The 18,516-nt window shown below is 45.7% G+C and overlaps 1 protein-coding gene across 2 annotated transcripts in view; it reads right to left on the reverse strand.

Moving 5' to 3' along the window:
* OGDH (oxoglutarate dehydrogenase) overlaps positions 1-18,516 on the reverse strand; it is a 67,146-nt gene that overhangs the window by 15,438 nt on the left and 33,192 nt on the right. For both annotated transcript variants that reach the window (XM_061165600.1, XM_061165601.1), the window contains exons 5-9: positions 8,319-8,434; positions 5,176-5,330; positions 4,890-5,036; positions 4,295-4,385; positions 3,734-3,913 (exon numbers count right to left, since the gene is read on the reverse strand). In XM_061165600.1, the coding sequence (XP_061021583.1) occupies positions 3,734-3,913; positions 4,295-4,385; positions 4,890-5,036; positions 5,176-5,330; positions 8,319-8,434 (689 nt within the window). The remainder of the gene's footprint in view (positions 1-3,733; positions 3,914-4,294; positions 4,386-4,889; positions 5,037-5,175; positions 5,331-8,318; positions 8,435-18,516) is intronic.

The raw sequence follows: 18,516 nt of genomic DNA on the forward strand, positions 1-18,516 counted from the left end.
CCCATGTCTCCTGCACTGCAAGTGGATTCTTTACCACTGAGCCACCAGGGAAGCCCCAAAATGATGTATTTTGAGATCATTTAAAACTTAGAAAGAAAAGGGCAGGAAAGCACAAAGACCCCCAGGCCCCTCCCAGCCCCTCTCCCCTGTGATGTGTTCCAGGTGGTGCGCGCCATGTCTGCACACCCACCACCCTACCACCATCTGCACAGCCAATGCCCACTGCCCCTGAACCCACCACACAGGGCTCTTTCATAAGGAAAGCAATGCTGGCCCAGAGCCCATCCTCCCCAGGTCCCATGCAGACGTGCTCTCAGGACCACGCCTCTTCAGCTTCTCTGATCTGGAGCAGCCCCTTATCTCTCCCATCTCCACATTCTGGACAGGCCTCCAACGGTCCTTCGTGAACAGACTCAGGAACGGCGCATGCCATACCTGGGACACCCGAGGTGGCCTGCCCCTTGTGAATGCAGACAGGTAGTTGTCCAGGTTTCTCCCTTTAAACTCACCATTTCTCCTCAGTAAGGAGCACAGTGAGGAGAACCTTTACATCCTGCTCCTCATCACACCCCCACCCACCCAGCAGCCTCCGTGGCACCTCCTAGATGCTGCCAGGTGTCACCCCTACCTTTATGCACTCGTGTTACGTAATAGCGTTCTCTGCTCAACCTTTATTTGTATTAATATGTGCTCACGGATTCCTGTTGTATTCAATGGGCTGTAACTGACTAGTTTCAGTAGTTACTTTGACGCTCACATCGTCCTGGACTTGGTGTGGGAGCCCCATGCCGTCTAAACAGGCTCCGGGGTTCATGGTGGGGGGGCTCCCCGCTTTCTGGCACAAGAGCTTCTCAGACTCCTGCCCGGCCCTGGAATCGGACATTTCTCTAAGGAGCCTGGTTCCTTCAGTGGAGGATCACATTTAAGACTATTTGTGTGCTCATCACTACTAGAACACCATCACTTCTAGGCTCTTTCAGCCCAGAGCCAAAAAATGGATACTCAGTTCACGTACAGAGATTTCTAAATTTATACACTGTATAACTACAACACCTCCAATTCCAATCCTTTTTCTGTGCCTTCCTCCTTCCACATCTATAAACACCTCCTGCACCATGAGACTCACTCGCACTGTCCTCTACATTACCTGCTGGCTTGGTGCCCCCGTGACCCCACCACCCCTATTCATTGATGCCCTCTTGCTGGGTGTCCTCAGCTCCTGTCACCTCCCTGGTTCTCACGCCAGGAAGGGAAGGTCCATGTGCTCTTCAGAGACAAAATCTAGATTCTTTTTGTAGCAGACCCCATGTGTCCTGCCATGGTGGCTGCAGGAGCGCTCTCTAGGACAGGCAGAAATAGACACAAGTGCTGGGTTTGTACAGGGACCACCTCAGAGGACGGAAGCTTTGCCAGGTCCCAAACAGCCGGGGGACACAGCGCCTCTCCCTGATCACCAGGGTGCAAGCTGCTTCTCTGCAGAGCCTTCTCTATACAACCTTGGCCTCCTGCCTTTGGGCACTTCAGGCTAGCCTCCCCTATCCTCTCGCTATTTCTCTTGATCTTCTGGTGAAGCTGTACTGGGCCACTCGCCAGGCTACCTGTCGTCCCTATAGTCTCCAGCGTGCTACCGGCTGCTGAAATCATACTCCTACCTACTCCTTTCTGCCTGCGGCACTGGGGAGCTGTTTTCCCACATGAACGTCCCAAGGGCCAACCCTGAGCCAAGCTGGGTCAAGCTCAATCTTGCACCAGCTTACAGAACAACCTTGGCCACATTTATAGAAATTACATTTTTTTTTTTCTGAAACACTGAAGGTTATGTAACAAATACTCCAGCTTCCTGGATTCTGGGTTTAACAGAAATCAGGTAATTGCCTAGAGGTTTGGGATGAGTAGCAAGGAAGGCAAGTGTGGAGGACTGGTGGGGTCTGACCCATCCACTGAGCAGGGCAAGGGTGGGCTCAGAGAGAAGGGTAAGGCTGGGGGCCTCTGGGCATGGGCCATTCACACTGGGCAGGGCACACCTGTAGACCGGGCACTCCTTCAGACAAGCACCTGGTGACCACATGGGGCTAACCAGCCTCTCCTGGCCTCACAGCATTGATTGCTGTGATCATCTGAAGCATGTTAGATATCCTCCATCGCTTTTGTCTAGTTATTTCATTACTTTTCAGGGTGTTTCCAGCATTCCGATCAAGCGATGCCTGAATGGCTGTGTGTCTATAATTTATGAATGTGAATATCATGTAATGTTTTCTGCCATCTTGTTCCCCTCCCCGGCCACAAAAGCCTTGGCAAGTGTCCCAGCCATGGACAGCAGAAATGCTGGAGGTACCAGTCACTGATGTTGCTCTCCTCCCCATCCTTCCCCCACCACAGTGTCACTGGTGGCCTCGGAGGCTACACAGGAAGCCACTTTCTGCCTGTTCGGAGCTTCTGTGGCACCGTCCAGGCTCCCAAGCTCAGGGAAGTAACTCTCATGTCCCAACTTCCTCCCCACGGGCTATACGCTTTCTCTGTGGTGCAGGAACCACTTCCTATTCCCAATGCCACCTCCGGCTGGGACCCCATTACCCTCAAACCATCCAAACACAGTATGAATAGAGTTACAGTGTCTTGAATTAAAGAACCTAGTAAACTAATAATTGGCTCCACCTCTAAAAAGTCTGAGGCTCACCAGGGCATCCTTCGGCCAGGCTGCCTCCCACCCACTTCCTCCCTGTTCTGCCCATAGCACCTCCCCCACCTGCCGCCATCTTTGTCCATCTTTCATCTCTGGGGAACATTCTTTTCTTCCCATCTACCTAAGTCCTGCTGTTTCTTTAATTAAATATGACAATTATCTGCTCTATCAATGAGAAGAGTCGACTGCCTTTCATTCCACTTCCTTCCATACCCGTGTATTCCTCTTCTGAAGTTCCTTACCAGTTAACCTGCAGTTTTACATCACAATGTGTATGTTCTATTAGCTTTCTCACATGTGACCCTGTTTCTAGGAAGAATAGATGCTTGAGAGCACGGTGGGGATGCTGACTTCAAACACGCCCCAAAATGCTCACACAGACACTACAAAAAGTTGATTTTCCTGATTGCTTGGCTTTGAGGTTGTCAATAGTAAGAACTATATAATTTGTAAAAGACAGACTTATACTTTGAGATCAAACAAGGACAGTTACAATCCATTGAGGATTTCTATATACCAGCAAGCTGGCTAATCAATATTAAGCATTCACCATCACATATCTGGAAAATGCTGGTACTAGGGCCATCCAAACCTAGAGCTCTTCTCCACCTCTGTACTAGGACAATCCAGACCTCGAGCTGTTCTCCATCTCTAAACAGTGCCACCCTAATACTGACTGGGCCATCTCTCCTCCTATCTGTCAGCTTCACAATTCTTCCTTTAGGCTCACCCACACCTCTTCCTTAAGACCCTCTCCTCTTATTCAATGACAAAACCTCTTTGATCATCATGATTATTTTGCAAGACTAGCTTCTCCACAGGTGTGATGACAACAAAAGCAATCTACTCCCCACCTAGCCCTCGTGGTCACAACTTGGGAGGAAGTGTATCTGTAACTGGGACTGGTTTACTATTGCTACTCTTTGGAAGTTCACTCAGAACATTTTGTTCAATTTCGGAAATGTGAGGTCTGAGGCATGCCTGTGGCTGTGAGCCTGTCTTGGACTGTCTGGCCTCAGGACTGCCCCTGGCCAGCTCACATTGTCTCACCTTCTTCCCCTCAGTGTCCCCGCAGTAAAACTGCTCAGCTTTGGTCTTGCCCATCACCACAGGATCGGCAGCTTCCAGGTGGGAAGGGTTTGCCACCAGCGACAGGGTGATGTTCCTGTCGGTCACACGGTTGATCCTCCGGTGATACATGCCCAGGTGGTACTTCACATCTCCAGAGCCCTGCCGGCACAAACGGTGAGGCTTTTACCGAGGCAGGGAGACGCTTACTCTGTGACAGCCCTGTCCTGTGTTATTTCTACACCCAGAACTCTCATTCCTAGAAGGATGGGAAGGCTTTTTCAAGAATGGCTCCACCCAGGGTACAAGGAGGAGGTCCCTCAACTAGAGGGTCACATCCCCACCCCCGGCAGGGAGAACTGTGGGGGCTGCCAGGCCTCTCATCTCTCTTTTCTCTGAGAGGTCAGCCACTGGCCACTTCCTTTTTTTGTGAGTGGTATAGAGGATCCTAGATCCCATAAGTCCTTCTGGAGAAATAAATGAAGTCAGGGTCTCGTGTGGGTTGGAGCTACGCTAGTTTCTAAAAGAAATCAGGTATCTCACCTCATCAGCTGCCTCCAGCTTTGAGTCGAACTGACAGAAAATCTGCTCCAGCTCCTTCCTGATGACGTTCGCAAGCACATTCAGTCTCCCCCTGGACACATAGGAGTGAGCAGGGTCTGAGCTGGGCCCTGGGCAGCAGGCAATGCTGTTTTATCCCCTTTCTCCCCTGAGGTACAGGCAGTGCCTCAGTCTGCAGCCCAAGAGGAGCTGAGACGATAGCTGATGGGGGACACTTGGCCTCTGCTTGCCTGGCATCCAAGGCCATGACGAGGTAGGAGGAAGAAAAGGAGAAAACAGAGAATGCTGCCAGCCTGCAGTGAATGCTCCATCCTCGGCCTCCTCAAACTGAGGTCTCTGCTTTGTGTCACCAAGCCACCTTCCCTCTAGGTTAACCTCCCTCACCTGTGATCCCAACAGGGTCATGAGGCTAAGATGTCTGTCTACAACCACCTACGGCCTCAAGTGTGACTGTGACTGCCCAATGAGGGGTTGCCATGACGATGGTCATCTGGGGGCAGGGATTAGGGTTACTATATACCAGGCTTGCCCAGTGTCCCGCTTCTGTGCTCCAGACGCTCACAGAGCGGTCAGGTACCTGTGTGGCATCCCCATGATCACGTAGTCCACTCCATTCTCACTGGACTTGTCAATGATGGTCTTGAGGGCAGGAATCAGTACCTCACAGCCTTCCAGACCAAAGCGCTTCTCAGATGACCACTTCCGCTGCAGGAACTCCTCAAACCTGGACAGAAACTAAGCCACCCTGAAGAGGCATGTCAGCAGGGACAACCTTGCTCTCACAGAGCTGTGGCCATGCCCCAAACCCATCCAACCCCATCAACAGAGTGTACCACACAGACGGGGCCAGTGCAGCCCTGTACCTGGTGGAGCGCACGAGCCGGGCCAGCAGGGTCCGCTTCTCCTCGTTGGTGAACTGCATGACCCCAGGTGTCTCGAATTTCTGCCGGATCCACTGGCACTGCTCCAGGTCATTGATGAACATGAATTCTACCCCAATGTGCTGGCAGTAGGCCATCTATATTTAATGCACACACACAAACACACAATCAAGGGGATGGTCACCCAGGTATGTTGACTGCCCACTTAGCCAGAAGGTTGGGAGGAACAGGTGGCCTCCACTTCAGATGCAGCAGAGCTAGCATCCGTGACCTGGGGCACCAGGCCTGGGCCTGCAACCTCCTCTCACTCTGAACTTGGCCATGAAATGCTTCCTCCACGTAGCAAGGAGCCTAGTGGGCAGGGAGGGGAGAGTGAGAACCCCCGCGTCAAGGTATGTTCCTTTCATGGCGGGAAGACAGAATCACCATCCCGGGGACAAGGAAGCTGCTGGGCAAGGCAGCTTCTCTGACCTCAAGGTCAGACTGTGCCCAGCACTGTGAGAAAAAAAGGCCCCGTGCCGCTGGTGCATATCACAGCTCAAAGGCCACTTAACTGTATTGGGCTTTCAAATTCTACATTCTTCTTTTAACAATTGACTCCTTTTGGGGATATCAGGTTCTACAGAAGCATGACTGCACATATACAAAAGAAAGGGTCCTGAACAGAGCAGGCACTTCGTGACACCACTCACATGTCACAGCTAGGAAGGAGGCCGTGCGTCCTGTTGAAAGCCTAGGGTGACCTGGGCAGTATGCATGCCAGGAAATCAGAGTGAGAGAAAATAGGAAAGGCACGGGAGAGTCGAGTGTCAGAGAGGCAGCCCTCTGGGAACCCCTCACGGGGACTGTGCTGAGCAGTCTCTGGCAGGGTACTGGGCTGAACTGAGGGCCCTCTCTCGTCTCTCCTGACACTGACCAGACAGAGGCACCTGCTGGGGAGCCAGCTGGAGGGGCCCACACAGCCTTCCTGAGCCAAGTAATCAGTACTTCTCTCCCCTCATCACCTGCTGGCTGTCCTGGGTTCAGAATGAGGGGCCAACAGCAAACCCCAATCAGTGTTGGAATTAAAGAAGATATGCCCTGATGTGCCACTAAATCTTAATATTTTGGCCATGCCACACAGCTTGCGGTATCTCAGTTCTCCAACCAGGGATCAAACCGTGGCCACGGTAGTGACAGTGCTGAAGCCTAACCACTAAGCCACCAGGAAACACCCAACAGTAAGTTTTAGGGCCCACAAATGCCCTTGCGTGCCTTTGCAGCAGCCATGCCAACCGAGCGTGCTGGGTTCTGCTTGGTGGTTCTGTTTGTGACCCTCTTTGGTTTTCACAACTAACATGGAAACTGGCCGGCATGGTGTAGGGCAAAGATGCACCTGGGATCCCAGTGGTGGGCCCAGACCTGACACCAGGTCCCTGCTCTCTTATTCCCGCCTTCTAGAGCAGGGGTGAGCACCTCTGCACCTTAGCTCTGTGATAATGAAACAAAGGGACATTTGCCTGAACTCAAATAAAGGCTAACCACAACACTCTCGCTATCACCCTAGCCAAGAGATGAAAAGACGAAATGGAGCTGGGAAAGACCTTAATGTTTAAGGTATTTTCACTAACCCCAAACCCTATTTCCCTGATGATACTTCACATGATAAACTGGGAACTTCTAAACTGGATGTACAAGAAGCCCAGGGATGGGGTGTGAGGGCCTGCCTACCCTGACTTCAGAGCCAGGGGGATCACCACTTCCACCTGAGCTGTATAGCTCCCTGATCTACTGAGCTGCAGAAGATGGCATATTTCTGCACAAACACACTTGAGAAAACACAGCCCAGACACAAAGTTTGTAAACATGAACTTGGAACCTTCCTCCATGAGCTTAAAATGGATGAGTCTTCCTTGGGACCCAAGTTTGAGTTGCAAGCCTAGGAGAGAGGAAAGGAAGGGGTGGAAGGAGACGGGAGGGGTGGGGAAGAGGGAGAAGGAAGGGAAAGGCAGAGGGAAGGGAGGGGGGAGGGGGGCTCCCTCTTCATCTTTACACACTGAGGCAGGAGAACCCCGCCCATGCTCCTTACGCCTGACTTATGTCTGATGGGGCAATATTTCCACTACTGAACAATTGAAAGCTCAAAGGAAACTATTAGGTCAAAAACAGTATGTTTCCATCATTACCAACATGAATTCAGCTATTAACTTGGAACACACAGTTACTGGGCTCCTGGATCATGTTTTGTCTTTCTTGTCTTGGCTCAGTCCCCAGAAGGGAAGGGCAGGGAGTTTTAGGTGCTGACTCTTAGCTTCTCTACCTTAGGTAGACAAGAAATTGCCCTTGTTCTAAATTTTCAAAGAGCTACAAGTTGACTATTATGTCATGGGACCAAGACCACACTGAGTTCTGTCAGGTCACATGGCAGCCTAGTATATGCACATATCACGTGTAAACGTACCTGACATACCATCGTCGGGTAACTTTACACAATATCTGTAAACCATGAGAATGAGGTATTCCATGCTAGGACAAGTTGGAATGGGAGGCTTTCTTGGAAGAGCCCTGGACGTGGGGCCCTCTGGGGACAGGGGTGCTATGGCTGGGAACCCTAGAGTACAGGCCCAACTGTCCCACAAGAGCCCAACTCCTGGGCTCTGGCACTGACTGAAATGAGAGCTGAGCAGGGCTCTCTGCCCCTTTCAAATGCTCGGATCAGGACAAAGGGAGACTCAAGCAGTCGCCTGCAAACACAGCTATGTGTCCCAATCTCTAGGAGATTTGTAAAAATGCATATTTCCAGGCTCCAAAACCAGAACTGACTCAATTGGTTGTGGGTGGGCCAGGGCTTTCCCTAGGTGTTTCTATTCAAGCAGGCTTGCAGATAGCAGTCTTTGTTTACCTAATGCTTTAGGACACATTTTTTTTTAAGTCTTAGAAGCAAATTCTGCCTTTTGTTTTTATGGTTGACTGTAAAAATACAAAAACATGGATTTTCATCAATAAAATGGCAAAAAAAAAAAGTTTCTTCCCTTACATTAAAAAAAATATATAGGATCAAGGGAAAGAAAACCACTTAGTTCGGAGGCTTCCACAAGTTTTCGCAAGTTCCCTGGAGCTTTCGGGAAACAGCCCAGCTTTCTCACCTCCAGGCGTCGGATGATCTCTCGCAGAGGAAGAGCGGACTCCTGCCCTCCAATGAACGTGGTGGTGGGCAGGTGGAAGACCTTGTCCAGGTCAGACTCGTCCAGACCGTAGAATCCTGCGTGGGGGAGGAGAGAGGGGCACAGCCACACGGGGGCCACAGTTTAGGAAAAGGGGAAGGGACTCCCCAGAGGAGAGAAAAGAGAACAGAAAAATCATAAAACCTCTGTTATATGTGAAAATAAATACTATCTTATAGCCAGAGACACAAACTTAAGCAACAAACCAAGCTGAGTATATTACTGGCATCATAGGAAAATGAGAATAAAGTTCATATTACACATATATTAGTCCAGTGCACCAATTATTCATAATTTAGAAACAAGTGTATTTCAAGGTCCCAAAGACACAAAGCAGTTTAGGTTTGAAAAGGCATTAGGTAAGTCAATCAGAAAGCAAATGAAAAATAGTTAAGGAGAAAATTCAAGTAGAAAATGAGGAACTGGATTAGAACTAGGTCACCTATGTCTTAATGGCAAGAACATTTGTTGGTGGTGAGTGACAGGAAGCTAGGAGACTGAGAAGTGAGGGACAGTCACCAAGAAGCCAAGGGGCCTGCAGGGAGAGCTGCTGGGCAGCAGGGCAGAGGCTCCCACAGCCATCTGATGAAGGATGGCGCCTCTCCTGGAAGAACTCCTAACTGCACATAAAGAACCATTCTCCAAACAGCACTTGGCATTCACAGATCTGATGCTCGTTCTCCCCAGTCCAATACTGACACATATGTACTGACTAATCGCTAAAGAATTTACTGTATCACTGACTATAACCGAATCATCATTGCTATCTGCTGAGCACCACGAGCATGGTGCCTCTCCATCTGAAAGCATATTTCAAGCTGATAAACACATGGTTCAGGGGCTTTTTCCCAGGCATCACACGCTTGTTTCATGTTGCAGTAATTATCAAAGGGGAAGAGACCTGGAGGAAAACTGTCAGGGGACACTACCTTAGGCACCCTACCCCTAGAACACTGGCTGGAGTGAGGAAAGCTGCAGTTCATAATCCCAGACTTCATGAAACATGAAACTCTAACCGAGCACCCACAGTCTCCAACACCTGATTGCAAGATAAGACATTCTCCCATTTCTTGACCTAATTAAGTGTAAATAAGAAACATGGCCCAGTAAGGGACTCAAGCAGTTGCCTGCAAACACAGCTGTGTATCCAAATCTCTGGAGAATCTGGGAGAGTTGTAAAAATGCATATTTCCACGTTCTAATGCCAGACCTTGACTCAACTGGTCATGGGTGGGCCATGAAGCTCCCTTTCCTAAGCTGGCTTGGGAATGACAACCTTTGTTCATCTAATGCTCTTGGGAATGACCACCTTGATTCATCTAACGCCCTTTTTTTATTTTTTTAATTTTAAAAGCAAAAGCAAATTCTGTTTTTCAACTGCTCCTCCCCCCTTTTAAAATTAAAACAAAAACAACCTAGTCTTTTCACCTTGGGGTGGTGGTAGTGATGGTTGAGTGGCTTGGTTACGCTATGCACCTGTTTCCTGCTGTTATTCTACCAAGAATGAGGATGGACCATCACATGGGTCTGATAAAGCGTGGCCCTGGCCATTCATAGCCCAGCTCTCAGTGTTTAGGAGGAAAACCAGAGTTACTTGGGGGGGCACTTTTCCTAGCTGGTGGAAACACTCAGCAGTGGGGGCTCAGGGAGCCAGAGTATCCAAAGAGAGCATACTCTGTCGGGAACACTTTGATTGTGGAGTTAACCAGGTGACCTGTGTGTCCCAGAGAAGAACGTGGGCTTGTTGTGGAGCCCTCAGCCTCACTGTATGTGTGATGCTTCACTTCCCCAACCCTGAACTGATCATTCTTGGACTCAGTTACTTGGATCATTACTGAACTTCAAAGTTGCTAGCCCTGCTTCTGAGTTCCTCAGTCATTTGATAACTTAAATCTACAGATGTCGGCTTCTGGGAAGGTAGCACAGACATATTCTTACCTATTCTCCCACTAAGTGCAACTAAAAACCGCAGATATCGCATACAAAACAAACCTAAGACGATGCCAAAGGGTGGAGTAAAAGGCTGACCATCCAAGGAGGTCCCTTGGGTTTCCTTTTGGGCTCCCATATCCCAGACCTGGAGCAAAGAACATGGAAACTTCAACCGATGTATATTTTTAAAAAGCCCCAATAAAAGCTGCTCTCTTTAAAGAACCAGGAGAAGGGCATCCTAGCAGAGCAGAAAACTTCTAGACCATGACTGCTCTATTCCACCCAAACATACATAACACACTGCAGCGCCATCGACACCCATGCCAGGCTACAATGCACTCTGACCTCTGACCCTACTTAAAGCTTTCAAAGAAGGTCCAAGAGGAAGCCCAAATTTTCATTCTCTCTGGGAGGGAATGCACTAGTCCATTCTCCTACCCCAAAGTCAACAGAGACTTTGGGGCCCAAAACATCCATTCCCATGGGGGAGTAACTAGGGGGGCCCCTCCCTACCACAGCAGTATTCGGAGGAGCCGTGCTATAACAAACATTTAAACAAGATCCCAAGTCTCGTAATACCCAAAATGTCCTGGTTTCAATACTAAAAAAAATCACTTATAACAAGGACCAGGAATATATCAGATTGAACGAGATCAGATTGAACGAGAAAAAATAATTGACAGGCACTAACACCAAAATGACACAGATGTTAGAATTATCTAATTAGAATTATCTCCTTCTCAAGGAGTCATTATCAAATGATTTCAGTGAGCAATTAAAACATGACAGAGACATGAAAAAAATTAAGTCTCAGTGAAGAAAGTCTCTTCAAAAATTGAAGATACAAAGAAGAACCAAATGAGAAATTCTGAAATTGCAAAATATAATAAACCAAATGAAAACTCAGTATGGCATTAGCAGGGAACAGAGGGTCAGTGAACTTAAAGGCAGAACAATAGAAATGAACCAATCTGAAGAATACAGAGAAAACAGACCAGAAAGAAAAAAGGGAACAAAGTGCTGGGAACATGTGATGCTGTGACAAAAGATTTCAAAGTTGTGTTGATGAATCCCAGAAGAAGAAAAAGAGGGAGGCTGAAAACGTTTCAAATATGACAAAAGACTTAATCCACAGACTCAAGAAGCTCAGTAAACTCACAGAATAAAGCCAACGAAATCCATGTTGAAATATGTTACAATTAAACCTCTGAATTTAAAGATAGAAAAAATCTTGAAAGCAGCCAGAATATAGTGACACTTTGCCCGGAGGGCAAAACAACTTAAATAACACTGGATTTCTCTACAGAAGTCATGGAAGCCGGAATTAAGTGGCACCACATATGCCAAGAGCTGAAAAAAAGCACTGGTTCCCCAGAATCCTATATACAGTGATAATATCCTATAGAAATGAAGGAGAAATCAAAACATTTTCAAATGAAAAAAAAAAAACTAAGAGAATCTGTCATCCTAAATGAATGGCTAAAAGAAGTTGTAAGCAGAAAGGAAATGATTATCAGAAGGAATGAGACAGGGGACTTCCCTGGTGGTCCAGTGGCTAAGACTCTGTGCTCCTGATGCAGGGGGCTTGGGTTCGACCCCTACTTGGGGAACTAGAACCCATGTGCTGCAACTAAAGATTCCAAGTGTCACAACTAAGACACAGCCAAATAAATAAATTAAAAAAAATGAAGGAATGAGACAGGAGGAAGGAAGAAAGAATGTGGAACTAAAAAATACAGGTAAACAAAACAGACTCCTTCTCCTCCTGGGTCTTCTTAAGTATGTTTGACAATTGAAGCAAAATTTGTAATACTGTCTGATGCTGTTCTGAACACATGTAGAGGAAATATTTAATATTTATATGTAAATAATATAATTTACATATTATATGTGGAGAGAATGAAGGGATATAAAGGGAGACAAGTACACTTACATGAACTGGTAAAATGATGACATTATTAAATTGTGACACGTTATGTATATGAAATATCATAGACCTACACAACCACTAAAAAGGCTAAAAGACACTAAAAACACAAAGAGATATGATTGAAAGGATTTTATACAAATAAAAATGGAATTTTAAAGTATAGGTTTAAAAACCCAGAGGAAGTCAGGAAAAAGAAAACAAAGAAACGGAAAGGGACAAGCAAAATGAAGGATAAAATGGTAGACTTAAGTCATAACATATCAATAGTTAAATATAAATGATCTAAATATATTACTCAGATGACAAAGATTGACAGTGAATTAAAAAAACAGGACCCAACTATATGCTTGTCTACAAGAAACTGACTTCTCTTTAATCAGTAGTCTATAAGGTCTTACCATAAGGACTCAGAGAAAGAAGAAAAAAAAGAAAGAAAACCAACACAAAGAAAGCAGAAGTAAAGAAATAATAATAAAAAAATAGAAATAATCAAGATAAGAGCAGAAATCAATGAAATTGAAAATAGCAAAACAGAAAAATCAATGAAAGAGGTGATTGGTTCTTTGGAAAGATCAGTAATACTGACAAACCTGTAACAGGAGAAACAAAGAAAGAAGTCAAATTACCAATATCAGAAATAAAACAGGGTATCACTATAGACCCTCCAGATACAAAAAAAGAAACTAAGGGAATACTATGAACAACAGACACATTTGACAACTCAGATATAAACAAATCATTCTTAGAACAGCACAAACTGCTGTTATCTACCCAGTAAGAAACAAGACACTTTGAATGGCTCTGTAATTATTAAAGAAATTGAATTCATAAATATAAAAAGCTTCTGAAAAAGAAAACTCTAAACCCAGATGGTTTTGCTGGGGAATTCTACTGAATGTTTAAAGAAGAATTAATACCAATTCTACACAATTTCTTTCAGAAAAGAGTGTAGGAAGAAAACTTCTCAACTTACTTTATGAAGTTAGAATTACCCTGATACTAAGAACAAAGACAGTCAGAAAAAAAAAATTATAGAACAATATCCCTTATGAATATAGATGCAGATATATATATTTTGTGTATATGTCTACATACACATACAGCAATATGTAAAAAGAATTATACACTATGACCAATTGAGGTTTATTCCAGCAGAGTTTGGTTTAACATTTGAAAAAACAATCAATATAATCTACCATTGATCAGGAATAAAGCAAGGATATTCATTCCCATGACTCTTGTTCAACATAGTACTGGAAGATCCAACCGGGGCATTAGGCAAGAAAAGGAAATAAAAATGAGATGATTGTCTATCCAGAAAATCCTAAAGAATCTACCAAAAAAATAGAAGTCCTAGAATAAGCGAGCTTAGCAAGGTCATAGGGTGCTACATAAACACAATCAATAGCATTTCAAGATATTAGTAACAAACAGGTGGACATTAAAATTTTCTTTTAAAAGGGAAATACTGACAGGTAAATCTAATAAAACATGTACAGAACCTGTATGCTGAAAACTACAAAAAGTTGATGAAAGAAATCAAAGATGATCTAAATAAATAAGATATACTATGTTCATGGATTGGAACACAACATAGTAAAGATGTTAATTCTCTCTAAAATTGATCTATAGGTTTAACACAATTCTTATCAAAATGTAAGAGTTTTCATAAACATAGACAAGCTTATTCTAAAATTTACAAGGAAAGAGATAGGCCTTCAGAACAGCCAAGGCAATTCTGAAAAAAGGAAAATAAAGTTCAGCAGCTATAGTAATTAAGACGATGTGGCACTTGTGGGGAAAGACACTTATTAAGGGAAAGAATAGAGAACCCAGAAACAGACTTACCAAATAAGTCCAACTGATTTTTGACAAAAGTGTGAAAGTAATTCAAAGATAAGAAAGACAAACTTCTCAGTTAATGGTGCTGGAGCAGTTGACATTCACAGGCCAAAAACAAACCAATCTTGATCTAAACTTATCGAAGAAATGAACTCAAAATGGATCACAGACTTAAATGCTAAATGCAAAACTATAAAACCTTTAGAAAAATACAAAGGAGAACATCTTCAGGATCTAGAACTAAGAAAAGAGTTCTTAACCTTGATATGAAAAGCACGATCCATAAAAGGGAACATTGATACACTGGACTTCCGAGTTTAAAACTTTTGCTCTGTAGAGGACCCTATTAGCCAAAGAACAGAAACTACACAAACGTCCTTCAACGAGAAATTGGTTAAAACAACTGTGGGACATCTATGGCAGGGAATGTTACTTAGCAAATAAGAAAAAACTGGTGTTAGAAAATCATGCTGATTGAAAAATACGAATTCCAAAATGTTACATATTGTGATTCGTAAAACATTCTTGAAATGACAAAACTATAGCAACGGAAAACAGAACAGTGGTTGCCAGGGGTCAAACATGGGGGGAGGGGATGGAAGGAGAGTGAGTGTGGCTACAAAGGGGCAGCGGAGGTGATGCAGACACTTGTGGCTTGACTGCTGTCAGTGTCAGCATCCTGGCGTGAGGTACAAGATGGTACCATTGGGGGAACTGGTTGAAAGGCACGTGAGAATGTCTCTCTTATTTTTCATATCTGTGTTTGAATCTATGATTATCTCAAAACAAAAAGTTTAATTAAAACTGGAGTCTCACAAATATTATCAGTAAGATGGAAGAAAACAAGAACTTCTGAGTGACGCCTGGCATGGAAGGAAGACTGGCCACTGGGGTGAGCCACAGCAGGCAGAGGACCCCTGGGCACCCCACTCTGGATTCTTCAAAGGGGCTCTGCCCATAACCAAGGGTCACTAAGAATTCCTTACTTCATTAAGTAACTTTTTATCAGCTCTTTAAACATGGGAAGATCAAAAGAGAAACGATGTCAAAAACGCCCAGGAAGCAGAATCTGAAAGAATCCAGAGTCCAGTCAAAGGCACAGTGCAGAACGTGGAGGAAAGGATGTGCCAACATGCAGAACGTAGTGTGGCCTCAGGTCCCCGCTGGCTACAGCAGGAGCTAGGGACAGCCTACGCTAAAGATGGAAGCTCAGCGATGGTGAGACACATGTGAAGGTGAAAATGCTCTTCAGAACACAAATGGACAGAAGCAAAAATGACACGGTAAGTAGCTCCACCTGCTGGGTAACAGCTAAGTGATAGGAAAAACATATCTCAAAATAATGAACAAACTTCAAAACACTCGACAGAGTTGTGTCAACTTTCCCCAAATTGCATGCTGGGGAAAGTTGCATGTCCTGTTCAAATGAAGTCCTCAGCTCCAGAAAAGTGAAAGGCTCATTATTTTCATACCTCCTACTGTTAGCATTCGAAGTCGTTCCTTGAAAACTGCAAGATCTGAGAGGCAGAGTGGGATAGCATGGGTGAGCGCAGAGGGAAAAAGACAGGTGAGAGTTAGTTTTGGAAAAAGAAAAAAAAAAAACCCAAACACCCAAACCCTACACCACTGCAGTAACGGGTAGCACAAACACTGTCACAGACACAGACACTGAAGGAGAACAGGGGGGTGGGTGGGTATGGTCTGAGAGTGACTTTGGTAAATATGGAAATGGTTCACAAACAGCTGGAATAAGGTGAATCTGAAGGAGGGAGAGGCTGTTTCCTGAAACTGAGAAGCCACTGCGTGGTGGTGGCCGAGACCTCCTCACGTCCCCATTCTGAACGAGTGGCTGACACAGAGCTCTCCTGGGAAGTTGAATCCACCCAGTCTAGACTGATTCGAGATGAAAAAACTGGGGAAAAGAAAATGGAGAAGCCTAGTTTTTAAGGCTCATTCCTCAGAACTGGAGCATCACGTGGCAGATTAGACCCTAAAGCTCAAGCTCCTTCTGGATTCTAAAGAGTGGAAGATGGGTCCCTGGACTCCCCTCTCGAGAAGGCAGAACCAGGATGGAGGAACTCGGCTGCTGAGAATGCAGGCCAAGAGCCACAGCTGCACACACTCCTGCCCACACCTGGAAGCTTGCCTGCACTGGTTAAACTCAAGATGTTGATCTGGACACACAAAACACCTGCTGACCCTGCTTTCCTGGGTATGTGGGCCTGATGACCAAGGGGTCAGAGCATGGTCACCAGCACTGTGGCTGCTCCCGCCTTGGCAGTGCAGCAGAAGGCCAGCCAATGCATCCTTGGATGCTGATGGCAAGAACTCTGACTCAGAGAGGACGCAGGGGCGCCAGCTCTGAGTGGGTAGAGCCCTCCTCGCCCTTGAGGACAGTGAAAGACCACCAAAGACCTCGGAGCCAATGGCTCTTAAGACAATGGAACACCTGGGTTCTGCACAAAAGCAAGGATGCACTGCTTAAGGCAAGGATGAAGACTCTTCATTTATTCCTTTTAATCCTCAGAATCAAGACATAGGACCATCCCAAGCAGCCATCAGTGCTGCCTATAGGACTCCCCCCAGCCTCAAAATGAACTGTGAGTGCATATCTGTCAAAGAAACCGAAAGGCAATATGATCGAAAGCTTATAACGGTTCACTCTGGGTACTGGGCATATAGTTTTATCTGCACTTCTTGAGTATTTTAAAAATAAAATGTGAACAACAGACACAAACCAAAGGAAAGTGTTAACAGTAGATATTCTGGTTGTCACTTACAGACAGCACATGGGATTCCCTGCACCTGAGCACTTTAAAATATTTTTAAAAATTACTTCTTGATGAGCACAAGACACTCCGCTAGAGAGACAGAGCGGCTGGGATTTGGCCAAGGTGTTTCCAAGGGAAACACAGTTGGCAAGAAGCAGGGATATGATGCTAGGCCTGGGTGTGTCTTGGTCTGTCAGCTCCTGGGCGTACAGGAAGGAGGCCACCCCTGCAGGCGACATGCATGTGCCCATCATGACCTTAGCCTGGCCTGCCCACCTGAGTCACCTGGACGATCTCATCCCAACTCTTCACTCACAGGTCTGGTGGCACCACAGGCTGCACACAGCAACCAATAAATGCTATGTAAATTGTTCTCCACTGCTCTAAAATTACTAAAGTAGATTAAAATTCAACCCTATTTTTAGCTCATTCCTCCCAGCCATCAAGGGGACAAAATTCAACCAGAAAGAGCACTGTGGAAGGTCAGAAGGGTAGGGAGACTTCATGTCCTGCTGTGCTGGGGATGAACTAATCCACTTAAAGTAGCAAAAACGTTGCCATAACTTGGACTTCTGAATTGTCCTTTTAACTATGTAACTCAAGTTCATTTCCTAAGATTGACAATTTGCAAACACTAATCCTAAACAGAAGTTTCATGCCTTCTTTAGTTTTATTTACAGAATTTGTTTTGAGTTCTCCTTTAATTATGTTTCAATTTGATATTTAAGTACATTTCAATCTTTTTTTTTTTGGTCACTGTGAGTAGTTATACTACAGAATCCATACAGAAACCACTCGATGGCATTTTAAAGCTGGAATCTAACTCAAATGCTGCACTTGGAAGAGGAGAGCAAATTGAGGGTGAGAGTTAACAAGAACTTTCTCCACATCCTCACCTTGCCCAGGGCAGTCCCGCTTGGCCCAGAGACAAGACTTCCTGATGCCCCTCCCCAGACCAGCGAAGCAAGGACTGGAGCCAGAGAAGGACTGGAGGCCCAGAGGTGAGAGTGCGCAGGCTGCCTGCAATTGATTGGTTTCTACTTAAGGTGGCAACAACTCTGACCCCTGTCAAAAGCCACACTCTTGGTCCTTCCTTAGGGTCAACCAGGAGAGGCCTTGCTAGGAAACCTGATCTGGCTTGGAGACTTCCAGCACCCCCCCTAGGGAGGAGTGTGGATCATGTGACCAGACATCTCAGGTTGGAGCTCCCAACCCTCCTCGACTGTATGGGTGGTCGACTCAGCCTGGTTTAAGTCAAGATGCACTTCTGGGGACCTGGAACCCAGCCCCTAACATAACACATCCTGGCAAAAGGTCTCCTGCTCCTAGCAGTCACTGGCACAATTCTAGAGCATAACCCACACCTAAAAAAATCCAAACTGTTCTAACGTTAATTTTTAAATTTTCCTAATAAATAATAAATCACTAACCCCACCATCTCAACTATATCTGTGCTGCATTCACAGTACAGTCTGTGTGCACACGTCTGCTGGGACCACCTTGGAGCTCTGCCTGGCAGCCGAGTCTGCGGTCTACCTGCTACCTGATAATTCTCTCTTCTCTCCACATGTCACTGCAAGGGTTGTGAGTATTTGGGCAAGAACTCAGTAAAACTTTTCACATTTTCCACTTTATTTAAAAAACT

The sequence above is a fragment of the Dama dama genome, chromosome 18, assembly GCF_033118175.1.
Source record: "Dama dama isolate Ldn47 chromosome 18, ASM3311817v1, whole genome shotgun sequence".
NCBI lineage: Eukaryota > Metazoa > Chordata > Mammalia > Artiodactyla > Cervidae > Dama > Dama dama.